This window comes from Bactrocera latifrons, unplaced genomic scaffold (assembly GCF_001853355.1).
Source record: "Bactrocera latifrons isolate USDA-ARS-PBARC rearing strain unplaced genomic scaffold, ASM185335v1 scaffold_199, whole genome shotgun sequence".
NCBI lineage: Eukaryota > Metazoa > Arthropoda > Insecta > Diptera > Tephritidae > Bactrocera > Bactrocera latifrons.
In genome coordinates, this window is record NW_017535507.1 from 523,361 (window position 1) to 538,093 (window position 14,733).

The window sequence follows — 14,733 nt, forward strand, 5'->3', positions numbered from 1 at the left end:
AAAAAAGTGTTTCATACAAGGAMCTGTTTTTGATCGCTTAGTTTGTATGACAGCTATATGATTTAGYGAACCATTATGTAAAATTTTTRTCGGAGATTATAGCAATACCTCAGRTAATAATCTGTGCCGAATTTTGTGRAGCCATYTTCTCAAATGAAAAAGTTTGCTTTACAAAAACTGAATTCCGAGYGTTCAATTTGTATGACAGCTTTAAGCTATAGAAGTAATCCGTTAACGGTAATTCATAAAAAMTTATAAAAAAAAWTTGTTTATTGAAAATAAAGTAAATTAATTTTTGACAGCAGCCAACACTTTATCCACCATTTTATCGCATTCAAACCACTTGAAAAATGTCACCGCTAATCTYAGTCACCAAACCACTGCCTGGATACCGCAAAATGCTGCTGCATAGCAACATGCAGCGTGCAACTTGCCACATGRCACAACGGCAACAAAACAGTGAGTTACGGCTTTTGCTGCGCCAACTCGCCACATACCGCGCTGCAGTGCGGCGCAACGCAAGCAGTCGTTGGCTTACTGCAGTCTTTGTGGCAAGCTGCAATGTTGGTCACAAACTCTATATATAGGTGTATACGTGTGTTTCCACAATTTGCGCTTCGCACTCGCATTCTCCGCAGCGCCAAGTGGCCGTGTGGTTTGTGTGTTGGCCAGTTATTGTGCTGAGTTGTTGCATACTTTAATGAAATTTCGCATTTYTTTCATTGCAAAACGGCCACAATGAGCYGYCAGGCATATTTCATACTTGCCGGTGACAATTTGTGGCTGCGACACACATACACAGCAYTCCTGCGACTATTGGCGACCGCCTGGCATGCGCKGTCAACACCTTGAATGCTTGCCAAGTTTTAACGAGTCTACAGCTATTCGGCAATTTTGTTGTAATTTTAATTTGTTGCCGCCTCTTCGCCAGTCACTTAGCCGGTTGCAAGCTGCAAACATTTGCTTTGAAAAAAGTAAGATTTTAATTTTCGCTTAGACAATTTTTGCGCTCATATTTTTTTTGTTTTCGCGTCACAACGCGACAATCTAACGTTATGTCTGCCTTTTATTGCCACTTTCAACTTGCCTCATGCCACATGTTAGCTGCCAAATTATGAATTTCGCTACTAACGCGCTTATACTTTCTTTCAGTKCAACAATGTGGCAAGTTGTCAGCAAAGTTGCACATTTCTCGCGCTTCGTGACACACCGCCTACTCACTGCGCCAAGTGGCTGCCGCCCGCATTCGCTTTTAATTAGTTGTTTAGCTCGTTCGCATCACGCTAATTAGCGGTGTCGTCTGCCACAGCGTGTTGCGACAATCACAAGCTACTCGAAACGTTTTCATGCATCCGCCTAGCGGTTCAACAACTCAACACCTTCCCCAACGGTCGCTCTGCAGCCGCTTACTGAAGCACTTTTGATTTATAAGATTTATTAAATAAATTCGCATTGATTCCACTTGCGCAGCAATTCAGAAATTTCCTGTAACACATATAAATATATACAATTCACAGCATCAATTTGTTTGTATTTTCGACGTTCATCCACACTTGCTTTCAAGCGCTCAATTATTCATTCCTTCATATTTGGCACTTGTGCGCCACTTGCRTGATAAACATTAACGGCTCTCAATTAAAATTTAAGTGCACACACTCGTGCCGCATGAATGACAAGATTAAAAAATTAAATAGGTAAGAGGCAATAAATAATTAAAACSAGAAAAAATATTAACTTCGTCTACGTTGAACCTAAAATACCTTTCACAGTTGCATGAAAARGTATAAAAACATCTTTTTCTTGATTTTGATCAGTTTGTATGGCAGCTATATGTTATAGTGGTGCGATCTGAATAATWTTTACAGATSTTTTAGCGATGCTATAGATAAATATTCGTGYCAAATTTCGTGAAGATATCAGCAAAAATMAAGGAGTTTTCCATACAAGGACTTGAGTTTGATCGGTAGGTTTGTATGACAGCTATGTGCCAAAGTCGTCCAATCTGAGTGATTTCTTCGAAGATTATAGCCACATTTAGGGTAAGAATTTTTACCGCATTTAGTGACGAAACCTTGTCAAATAAAAAAGTTTTCCATACAAGGACCTGAGTTTGATCGATCAGTTTRTATGSTGGCTATATTTGGCATATAGTCGTCCGAACTAAATGATTTCTTGGCAGGTTATAGCCATATATGAAATAATAATATATGCCGAATTGAATAAAGATAGCTCGTGATATAAAATAGATTTCTATACAATAATTTGAATTTAACTTGAACTTTTTTATTGCAAAGTCTTGAGTTGAATTTGTTATCACTGACAGGCCTGCTTGAGCACCAAAATTGAGACAATAAGTATGAGTGTATTATACAAGTAATTTACGTATAATATATGGTATTGATCCTTACACATTCATCTATATACTCTGCTAAAGGCGCTTATATATAGTCACCAAAAAATATGCAGCCAGAGTTCAAAAAAGGCATGAACGATTTGAGATTCCAAATAAGCATATCCGGTTTGTCAAAATACAATAATTTTATATGAACGCAGTCAAGTGTAATTATGTTTTTGGCAAGTATTGCAATAATGAAATAATTTACGAACGATAAAGTTTTCTTTAAAAGAACACAGAAAATATATAGTTAATTTTTTTTGCAACAATCTCTCCAAAATGCTTCAAAAGCTGCAATTAAATATTTTCGAACTCTCGATTTTAATTATTCTTCCAAATATGAAATTTGAGGGCCTTTGTTGCTAAGATGACGTCAAAATAGCAAAATACTAAATTGATGATTTTTGCGATTGTGACGTCATCTGGTTTCAAAAGATTACTTTCTGGTTAAAGAAGGCGCGATTACGAATACAAATGTCAAAAAGAAAGTTCCCAAGTGATATCTAACACAAGAGTCGAACGCTGAAGAGACAGTAGTCAACAAAACTTTAGCAAAAAGTCAAATACAAGTCAAAGTGGCTTTTGAAGAGCTTTCGGTAAGTCCACTGTCGCCAGAGCATCTCTCAACTATCGCCTTTAACTTATTAAATCCAATCTCAAAATATTTTTCTACAAATTATAGCAGGAATAAAGCTTGATGTTGCATGTTGCTAAGATGAYGTCACAATAGCAGGTTTCAATAGACTGCTTGAAAGCGGCACYTTCAGATTAAATAAGCTGAATTTGAAGTCTTTTTTCTTAAGATGACGTCACATTAGCAGCAAAAGCAAATACTTTCTGTTAAAACAGGCGCGATTGCGTATACAGATACCAAAACGAAGGCCCTCATTATGCGTTGTAGAATAAACTTTAGCTAAGAGGAAACACAAAAGTCGAAATTTGAAAGAGAAGTCAACAAAAGTTAAGCAAAAATAGGAACTACAAATCCAAATTGACTTCATTCTTCTCGCAATCTAGTCTTGAAGGTGAAGTCAAAAAAGTTGGAGAAAAAGGCTGACTTTTGAAAATTCTTCCAGCAGTCTATGCAGTCGTGTAGACTCAGCACCGAGCATCACTCAAAGACTGTCTTTAGCTAACTAATTTACTATTGAATCTYTATAGTCAATCATTCCATCCAAATATTCCGCCAAACTCATGCATCTTTCGTACAGGCACTGAAGCCTAATATGCGCTGCCGCTCCAATCAGATTTCCATATAAAATCACCTTGAACGCCCCAACCCCACACCACTTATGACATACTAACGCGTACAGCCSTAAATGAAATACGCATAAAGTAAATGTTGTTGCTGTAATCTAAATTTTCATTAGYCCAAAAATATCACGCCATGTTGACACACGGTTCAAATTCAAATCAGCTAAATCCTCCAAAGCAATGAGAGATCAGCGCTGCGATGCCAACAATTTGTGCCATAATCGATGTGTAACAGCGCAGTGCCACCGCATAAATAAATCTTTCGGCACAGTATTATACATGCTCGTGTGTGTGTGTGCGCCTGCATATTTTTGTATATTTAACCCAGTAGTATTGGGCGCAAATAGAGTTAGCGACGCAAAGTCGGAGAGGCGCGGCGCGTTGGCCGTCAGTCAAGCGTTGCTTTACGCGCTGATGAGGCTSCTGTGCGCCAGYACACATACATGCATAATCAAAGTGTTTGTAAGTGTTTGAAAGCATATACATATATGTGTTTGAAGGTAGAAGCACTCCTCTGCGCCACCAGCGTTTGGCGGAGTTTGCACGTTCCAACCACAGCTGTCTGCGATGCCTCCGTTTGCTGGTCCATYTCGCATAGCAGTGGCATGGAAACGAGTAACTTTAGTATGTGCATATATGTACATATTTATGAATCCAATAGATATATTGTACATATATGTATGTATATATAAATATATACGTACGTGCGATCGAAATCAAAATCAGCAAGCCACAAAAGATTTTGGATGCAATGAGAAATGTCTTTATGGACAGCAACCTATTTTTGCCACTACAACAACAACAAAATTCGCTACCATTTCCACCAACATGGTTGTTTTTCGTTGTTGTTGCTATAAAATTAACATTTAACAGATTTAATACGTGTGGCACGCCACTGATAGCCGCTGCTTGACGGACTTGTGTACAACGTAGCTTCGACACATTGGAATTTTGCAATATTTTATATACAAAACCAGTAGCTTTAGTCACTGTCAATACTCCACGCTCATCTTTATAATACCATTGTAGCGGTTGCGCCGCTAATTGCACCGTTAACCGCTACTTAGTACAGGTTGCCGCGCGCTGCGCCGCCAATACATTTTTCAACACTTTTTAATCCATTTTTTTCTGTCTGTCAACACCTTCCTCCACATGCGCGCTGTATAGACGGCATTGTCATAGTCTAGTCACACCTCAGCGCGTTGCGGCGCTTTGTTATTTTTCAATTGTCACCGCCACCGCCATTAAAATCTTTTCAAATTTCATTAAAATGCGCATAACAATTCATTGCTGCTCTTATTATTATTGTTGTGCGCACATTTTTCGGGTTTTTCATTGTTGCTGCTTTTGTACCTCCAAACGCCGCGTTGACAATTTTGATGTTCTTGCGCGCGGTCCATAAATCTAAGMGACGCGCTGCGCGTACATTTGTGCGCGCTCTTAAGACGCTTTGTCAGCAGCGTACAGCACTTTGTCTCGTGCATGTCCGTCCGACTGTCTGTGCGCTCTCAGCTCGCACACACACACACACACCTTTCAATCGCATACGCGACGCAAAATTTAGCCCCAAAAAGCGCAAAAGTTATGCACATAAACAGATTTAAATGAGATAAACTCCGCGCGSACACACCGCACACCGCGCGCCGCGCCGCTGAGCTCGCCTCAGKCACAGCGCCATCGCGCGCACATTTCGCAATTGTATTATTTATACAAAGCACGTACCGCTCTCGTACGGCTGGCAAATGACTAACAGCCGTAGCAATCAGTCTGTCAGTCAGCGCCGACTGTCACAATCTTCAATTGTCGTGTTGTTGTTGTTGTGCAGCTGTTGACTGCTGACTTGACTTATTTGCCTTGTCGTTGCGATTTCGCCGGACGCGGATCTGTCTTGTTGCTTAAGCTTTTTATAGTACTTGCTATTTATAGGCAGACRTGTGTGTATGTTTTGTCTGCTTGACATTTGATTGCTCGGCTTGTGTTTGTTATGCTGTTTGCTTTGCCACCGTCAATTAAGTGTGTCAGAAATTGAAATTCTGGATTTTCGTAAGAGATTTTTAGATTAGCGCTGCTGCATTTAAGTGGCGCGCACGCTACGCCCGTAGCGMATGCYGCSCATACTTAATGAGTTTAGTGCCTCAAGTGCGGCAGCGCGCGCGTGTGTGCATGTTTTCTTGTTTTTAACTCGGGCAGACTGCACTTAAGTGTGTTCTATATAGAATATTTGTGCAGAAATTAAGAGGCRTGYCAGCTATKRATATTTAATTTTTTTTTGTAAATGTGTAGGCGCGTCTTTGTTGAGCGCATTAATGTTGCTTAAGAACTGGTTGATTTAAAGTATCTATTATATAGTTTTCGTCAATAAATTTCGCCAAAGAAATGTGGGCAATTTTTCAAGCACTTGTTTTGCGCGCATGCCATTCAAAAGCGCTGACCTCAAAATCACTTTTCAATCAGCGCGCAACATCAATAAAAATTCAGATTTCAACAATCAAAAATGTAGCATCAGTTTTCAATTCAAACGCGAATGTTTACAACAAAAGCAAAACAAGAACATATATAATATGTTAGATATGTATATTTGTATAAGTATGCATATTTCTGTGTGTACATTTTTGTTTATACATATGTACATATTCCACGGAAAATGTAGTGGCGAAGTCCGTCAAAGAGAGATCACTAACAGCAGGCATTGCTGAAAAAGCTTTAATGAAAGAGGTTTCGTTGAAATATAGATGAAAGTATGGCGTCATGTAAATTGACTGYAGTTTTGAGGAATTTAGTACGAGAGTATTTTAAATTTGGTGAAAAAAGGTATGAGAAGAATTAATTTTATGATTTAAAGCGACCACTGTGTAATTCTGCAGCCCGGAGTTGTATTTATTTGTATGTTTGGTGCTTAAGTATTATTTTAACTGTTACTTTAAGTTAGGATAAAAAAAAAACAAGAAGAAACCTTAATGAAACCATAATACCCTTCACAGGTGCATAATATTAAAGGATATAAACCCACTTTTTCTTGATTTTGAGCTATCAGTTTGTATGGCAGCTATATGCTACCGTGGGCCGATCTGAACAATTTCTATGCATATTTTAGCTATGCTTCAAATAATAATTTGTGGCAAATTTCATAAAGGTAGCTTATGAAACAAAAAAGTTTTCCTTACAAATACATGAAAATGATCGGTCAGTTTGTATGGCAAATATATGCTATATTACTTAGATCCCAACAATTTCTCTAGAGATTGTAGCAATGCCTTGCATAATAACCTGTGCCAAATTTTTTGACAATAATTTGTCAAATACAAAAGTATTCCATATAAAGCCTGAATTTTGATCGGTAAGTTTGTATGACAACAATATGCTATAGTGGTCCAATTTAAAAAAAATCTTGGAATATTAAAGCAATATTTCAGATTATAATCTGTGCCAATTTTTTTGACAATAACTTGTCAAACAAAAAAGTTTTCCTTACAAGGACTAAATTTTGACCGGTCAGTTTGTATAAGAGCTATATGCTATAGTGATCCGATTTAAATAATTTCTTCGGAAGTTGAACTAATATCTTTTAGAGGAACAATTGCCAAATTTCACGAAGATWTCTCGACAAATAAAAAACGTATCCCTACAAAGTCTGTATTTTSATCGGTCAGTTTCTAYGGCAGCTATATGCTATAGTGGCCCCAAATCCTCGATTCCGACAAATGATCAACTTCTTTTGAAGAAAATCATGTTTACTGAATTTCAGTTYGATAAATCGGCTCAGCTCCTCAGCTCCTCACATCGAGCATATGTAAATATATTTTCCAGGGCCTCCGACGTCTAGTTTCGTTGCAACAAACTTCGTAGAAAACTAAACCAATTTACGAGTAAAATACTGCATAAGCTAAACTTTGAGCTGACAATTAGCAACTTTTCGTAGAAAAAACARCGCTGCATTAGCACAGCACAACAAATGCTTCAAGTGTCTAAAGTCAACTTGCTTCGCAGCTTAATTTTAATACACACTTGAAAGTGCCATAAATTCTGCAAAAGTGTCTACATTACGAAYATTTGCGCAAATTTTGTCTAACWTACGTATGTGTATACCATACAKGCAAACACACACACACATCTGCGAGACCACATGTAAAAGCGCCAACATTTCCTAATTAACTTTTGTGGCGACACTTGAGCACAATGTAAAATAACGGCAACAATTGCACAGTTTATTGACACAGCCTAACCACAAATGCCGTAAACACACACACATATGTACATGTAAGTGAGCACAAGAAATTTCTGAGAAGCATTTTGCTGAGTACTTGCGATTATTTTGCGTGGGCCAGYGCCTTGTGTATGCAACAGCAATTTGTTGCTGTAAATACGGTATTTACCATTTAAAAACACACACAAACAAGCATGTGCAACAGACTGGTTGCAAACTTGACACTTGTGCGCGCAATTAATTTGCATTTCACTTGCCATTTATTGCGAATGCAAACACACACACACATGCATATATACAAATATATAAAAAAAAAAACATAAACATGCTTGCATATGCATATAGTTGTGCAATTACAACAACGTATGCCTACAAACATATGCATATAAAAATGTTGCTTGCATTCATGCAACGTGCGGCATGTGCTGCACCATTGTCGCCAGCGCGCATATGTGGGTAGCAAATTGTTGTTGTTGTTGTTATTGCCGGCATGTAGACGTCAGCCGCTGGCAACGGATGCAGAACTCGTGCAATAATTTAGAGTATTGCYTTTTTGGTTTGGAACGGCGTGTGGTGGCAAGTACCGTTACGTACTAGAMCTTAGCACGCAGCAACACTTGAAGACTCACAAGAAATCGTAACTCAAGGAGCTGCTTGCTGCTTGCTGCCACTTCAGCGCTATGCGTGCAAATTAATTTATAATTTGCATTGGCGTTGCAAATAATGTGGCACGCACACATTAAAATATGTAACCGAAAAAATATGTAACGGTAGTTTAGCAGAGGTAAATACAGTTGACAATTGCTAGTGGGCAGCAGCARCCGATATGTCTTCATTAAAGCGCTTGCTCGGCTCTTAAACGACGCGCGGCGACAAACGACGACTATTGTGATATGGAAAAACTGCAGCGTTGTGGCAAAGTCTGCTTGCCGTGGAGCAGGCTGTTGTATAAACACGCTTATCTGATGACTTTGAGCGCCTTAATGGGCTATAATTGCCAGTTCGTCGCCAAGAATTGACGTTGAGTGAGCGAAATTGTAGCAAATAACAACAAATCGACAGGAGAATCCGCATTGGCTTGTGTTAGATGCGAAGAGGCGGCTACTAAATGTTATGCGATAAATTATAATTAATTAATATGTAGTATAAAAAGAAAGTAAGGTTCGCAAAAATGTGTAGAAGGCGCTTGTAGTGCAAAATTTACGCTCACTTGTTGGGCATAAGCAGCAAGTAGAAGGTTTTCCAAGTCTTGCTGATATTGTTTGGTATTTTTTATAGTCTTTTTAAGGTAGTTTTCTGGTATTTTTTTCGATATTTTTTATTTAGTTTTTTTTCATATTTGTGGTATTTTTATGGGTATTTTTGGGGAAATTTTGTTTAATATTTCTTTTGAGTATTATTTTTGGTTTTTTTTTGCATATTTTATGGTATATTTTTGGTATTTTTTTTTTTTTGGGGTATTTTTCATGGAAACTTTTTGCTGAAATATGCAGTATTTAGTAACTTTATGATATAAAACATGTAATTGTAAAACACATAATTACTTGTGACGATGAAAGCGCCAGTTATATAGTATACAGTCTAATGCCGAACCAGCTTACCTAATTTTGTACACCAAAAGGTTTGGCAATTCATTACTTATGGATATATAATTCACACATTCTTTAGGCTCGCTCTATTATGCTTTTTATACCCTGAAGAGGTTATATACAGTTAGCCATGGTGCTTGTAATACTCAAAAACAGACGTCGCAGGTTCCATAAAGTACATATATTTATATATATGTATATGTACGATCAGCATGACGAGCTAAGTCACCACAGTTTAGGAGATATCAATTTAAAATTGTGCCACGTCCATTTATTTAAGAAGCTGCTAATCTTTGAAGAAGTTGTACCGAACGGATAACTATAGCATAGCTGTCATACAAAATAACCGATCCARCTTTAGTTTTTATATGTAAAACTTTTTCATTTGAGAAGATATATTCACAAAATATGGCACAGATTATTTTTCAAAGCATTGCTACAAATCCCGAAGAAATTATTTGGATCGAACCACTATAGCATAKAGCTGCCATACAAACTGAACTATCAAAAACAGCCAAAATATAGTTTTATACCCTTTTATGCCATATGAATGCAGCTCTGAAGGGTATTATAGCTGCTAGGTTAGCAGCCGAACTAAGTTTTTTTTTGTTTTCTTTTTTTTTTTTTTTTTTGTTTATTAATAATTAATTATTATGTTGTTATTGCTGCTCATTTGGTGCCTTCTTATTTTTGGCAGCGACAAGGAAGTATACCTGAGAATTTAATTGGCCATAAAAGACATAAAAGTAAGTGGTGCGAGGAAAACATTAAATGTCAACATAACAACAAACACAAATGCAAAGCAATAAAAGTTATTGAACACTGATTTACTCAGACACACTATATATAAATATAWATGTGTGCACATACATACGTATATGCATGTAATGTGAAAAAATACAACAACAACATACTCTTTATCATTCACTCGACAAATACTCGACCTTTACTCTSCAGCCATGTCTTTTGACAAAAATCGTTAAAAGCCACTGTAAGGACTGTTGCATGAAAGCTGGAGAGAGAGTGAKAGACAGAGAGCGTGCCAGCAACTAAACTCAATCCCAGCCAGCACAGAATTACTCAAGTGACATACATCAGCCAATAAATTGCATATAATACTTGGAAAAATCTGTCMTAAAATTGTACGCAGTGAGCGTTGCCACCCGCAAGCAGCAAGTACACGCTTCYTGCTTTCGCCGCATTTGCAGCAAATTAATTTTTTTATAGCTTTTTAAGTAACATCCGCGAGAGTTTACTGTATGTCTTGTCACTATTCGCAGTGATCGCAATCGTCATATCGTTAAGCGCCGCTGCACAGTGACTGCAAATGCTCACTCATTAGCAGAGCTTGGCTTCAAATGCATTTGATTTGTTGCTGGAGAAACTGTGCGACGGCTGAGCGTGTGCCTTGCGACATTTGACATGCCAAAGTGACATTAAACTACAATTCTGCASACTCTCCGTGCGCTCCCCTCATAGCGCTCAGCACCGCAATGTCGTAAAGTGAAAACAAGTGTCACATTTCCGGCGCACGCCTTTTGATGRGGAACCCCGCGCACTCAGTGGCTGCTGCTGCTTCTCTGTTGTTGCTGCTTGTTGTTTGGTGTCATAAAATATTTACGACTTCAATGTCACACTCTACTGTACTTACATATGTAAGCACATAATCGTTCGAAGTGTKCACACAATGGCGCACATGAATAATAAAGATTTCCTGAATGTAGATATATGTGAGTATGCAGTGCTTAATGCGTGTGACAAATTGGTTTATAAAATTTATGTCTACTCTTAACCCGACAAGGCAAGATTTATGGCCGTCCACCCACTGCTCTTATCACTTTTTAAACGATCTGTATGACATATTGTATATGAAATGAACATTCTTGTACCTCAAACACACATATGTATATATATTATATATGTATGTGTATATTTTACGATTATTTTTATTCCCTTTTAATTTTATTGTAACCTCGAGTCATAAAAAGACACACTAAATTCCCGCAAAGTTCGACTTCCGAAATTTCTTTCATTAATTGCGCATAATTAATTAATTAGTTCCACGCACTGCACACAAATTGACCGTTAATATATACATATAGCTTGTATTATTTGAGGTTAAGAACGAGTAGCCTGTCTCTTATACACATCTATAAAAAGACACACTAAATTCCCGCAAAGTTCGACTTCCGAAATTTCTTTCATTAATTGCGCATAATTAATTAATTAGTTCCACGCACTGCACACAAATTGACCGTTAATATATACATATAGCTTGTATTATTTGAGGTTAAGAAGGAGTAGCTGATAAATATGCCCTAAATATGTCGGTGAATAGTAAAATCCTCATATATTATTAGAGGGGTGAGTCACTTAGCTGAACATTGTAGAACAACTTACTACAAGATTTTTTAGGAATTATTTTCTTCTGTCAGAGGGAGACATTTCTGCTGCAAAATATAAGCATAGCGGTGAAATTTTAATCACATTTGATATATTGTCATATTATAGACAGAAAAGGAAAAAAAAACGGTTAAGTGGGTTGCATCGAAACTATCATACACTACACAGGTACCCTTTTTGTAGCATGAAAGGGTATAAAACGAYATGTAGCTTTTCTTAGATTGGYAAAATTATATGACAGCTATGTACTATAGTGATCCGATCTAAAMAATTTTTACGGATAATGTTGCAMTGTCTCAGAAAATAAGCTGTGTCAAATTTCRAGATGATATCTTGTMAAACAAACAAGTTCTCCATACAAAGWMTTGAGTTYRAWCGRTCARTTTGTATGGCACCTATAAGATATAGTGATCCGATCTGAAMAWTTTTCACGGAGRTRGTTGCAAAGTCTTAAAAAATATACTGTCTCAAATTKYRTGACRATTKCTTGKCAAAWAAAMAAGTTCCCYATACAAAGGTTTGAGTTTGAKTGGTCAGTTTGTATGGCGGCCATATGCTATAGTAGTCCGATCTGAACAATTTCTTAGAAGATTGTAGTTGTATCTAAGATAATGATCGCTGCTAATTTTCATGAAGATATTTGCTCAAATAAAAMAGTTTTCCCTACAAGGGCATGCGTTAGATAGGTCAATTTGTATGACAGCTATACGCTACAGTTGCGAAATGTCCGCAGTTCTGACAAATAGGCGGTTTTTTAGTTGGAAAACCACGTGTACGGAATTTTAGAGTGATATATTGAAAACTGTGTAACTAATTATGACGTTTAAGGCGATAAGGTCTGAAAAACCAGCGTTTMCTTTTGGGCCTCACAAACTTCATTTCAAACTCAAAAACTCTGTTCAGTGTAGAAATATATTTTATAATATACATTAATTATATTGTTCAGTCTTGTCTAAATACCCTTAATAACTCGTTTTTCCTTTCTCTCTCTTTCTCTTTGCAGGTATGTTCCCCCATATGCGAAAATATAGCCTCTCTTTGTTAGAGGTAGTCGAAGGTCCACCACTTTAGGCCTGTGCTAGCACCTGAATTTAAACAACTTACGTGTTTCATAATAGTGCTAGTTTGAGCATTAGTTTCTGCCAGCCTTGGAATTATTTCATATAAATTTTGTATTTTTTTCAGTATTAATTTTGCCTCATGACATATGACATACTTAATAAACTGTACAGACTGACTATAAACGCGCGTACTTTTTTTTGTTTTGGTCAGAGCTTTCTACTAATAACTGAGGGTGAATAGAAAGCGCAGAGCTTTTTGGATAGTAACAGAGGGTATATGCAAGTATAGTAGTCCGATATCTGCAGTTTCGACAAATAAGCAGTTTCTTGGAGTAAGAAGAACGTTAGCAATGTTAGTGATCTATTTGCCTATATACAAGAGAAAGAAGGACATGACAGGGACATGACAGGGACATGAATCGATTCAGCGCGGCATGCTGTTCGTTCATATATATATATATATATATACATATGTATTAGAGCCTCTCCCGTTACCTGCTGTGTATTATAAACTTCTTGGCAAACTTAATATACACTGCTCATTTCCTTATTTAATGCGAAACAAGTTACTTAAGTGTAAGTAGTTTCTAATTGCTAGCAATAATCCCTATCACGCTCCGAAATATACCTCAACTATACAATAAACTAAATAGCAAATGATGAAGTCATCCCCTTAGCAAAAAAAAAAAAAAAAATCAAATTCCTTAAGCCTGCTTAGCATCTTACCGAACTTAACTTCAACTAAAGTGCAAAGTGGCATTAAGGCATTCGGGCACAAAATGTTGCCACAACTAATGATTAATGAATATATTCAACACAAAAGCGAAGAAATTGTAACGAAAATTATGTTGTCACATGAAAAGGCATATTTTGCGGCTACATAAATGACAACAACAAAAGTAATAATACATACCGTCACGCTAAAATTTTATCCTTATGCGCTACTACACACACATATACATACATATGTMTGTATATATAAGCGAAGTAATATGGAAGACAATGCAAACGACTTCCGTAAGCCGAAATTGTTGTGAAAAGAAAATTGCTTTTATAAATTAAAATAGCTGGCATGCCTACACTACTACCCACATGCTGCGTAAATATGTATGTATATAATTACCGCAGCAAAGCGGCTGAAAACCACACACATGACAAGCGATTTTCGTGGCGCGCAACCAAATTTCTTATGATGAATATTAATAATAATGACATTTTTGTTGTATGCTAGTAGGCAAATAGGTCATGACGCCCAAAAATACGCATACACATACATAGCTACTTGCAAAGGTATGCTACTTGCTACATAATGAGCACGCTAAGTCGGTGGCATCGTTGACAGGATTATGCCGCACGCAAAGTTTCTCACAAGCAAACGTGAAGGCAGCAGGTAGYGGATGATTGAGGTGTATGCTTAAACTCTTATAAAGACATACATTATTCATATATATGTATATATAAATATTGGGTATGTGCGCTAGTGTGTTTGTAAGAAGAAAAATGAGGCTTGAAAATTGGCAAGAAAGTCATCGGCTTAACTGGAGTTTAAWTATTAAGACTGATTATCATTTTTATGTACATGTGCCTATATGCCTTTGGTTACAGTGCAATGCTGTGGTTGTAGTAAAACTTAGCACAACTGCGATTTGATGCTTTCGTATTTTTATACACTGGACAGGGTATATTAAATCCGTGTATGAAAAACTTCTATATTTGACGAGGYACCGTCACGAAATGCGCAGGAGATTACTACTCAAAGTTCTGCTTTAATCTCTGAAAAGTTTTTTTTTAGATCGAACCACTATAGCTATTAGCTGTCATACAAAC

At 37.1% G+C, this 14,733-nt stretch overlaps 1 protein-coding gene across 1 annotated transcript in view; it reads left to right on the forward strand.

Moving 5' to 3' along the window:
* LOC108967760 overlaps positions 1 to 12,931 on the forward strand; it is a 77,711-nt gene extending 64,780 nt beyond the window's left edge. The window contains exon 3 of the mRNA XM_018931373.1: positions 12,849 to 12,931. Coding sequence (XP_018786918.1) covers positions 12,849 to 12,916 — 68 coding nt within the window. The 3' untranslated portion in view covers positions 12,917 to 12,931. The remainder of the gene's footprint in view (positions 1 to 12,848) is intronic.
* Positions 12,932 to 14,733: the final 1,802 nt, after the last annotated feature.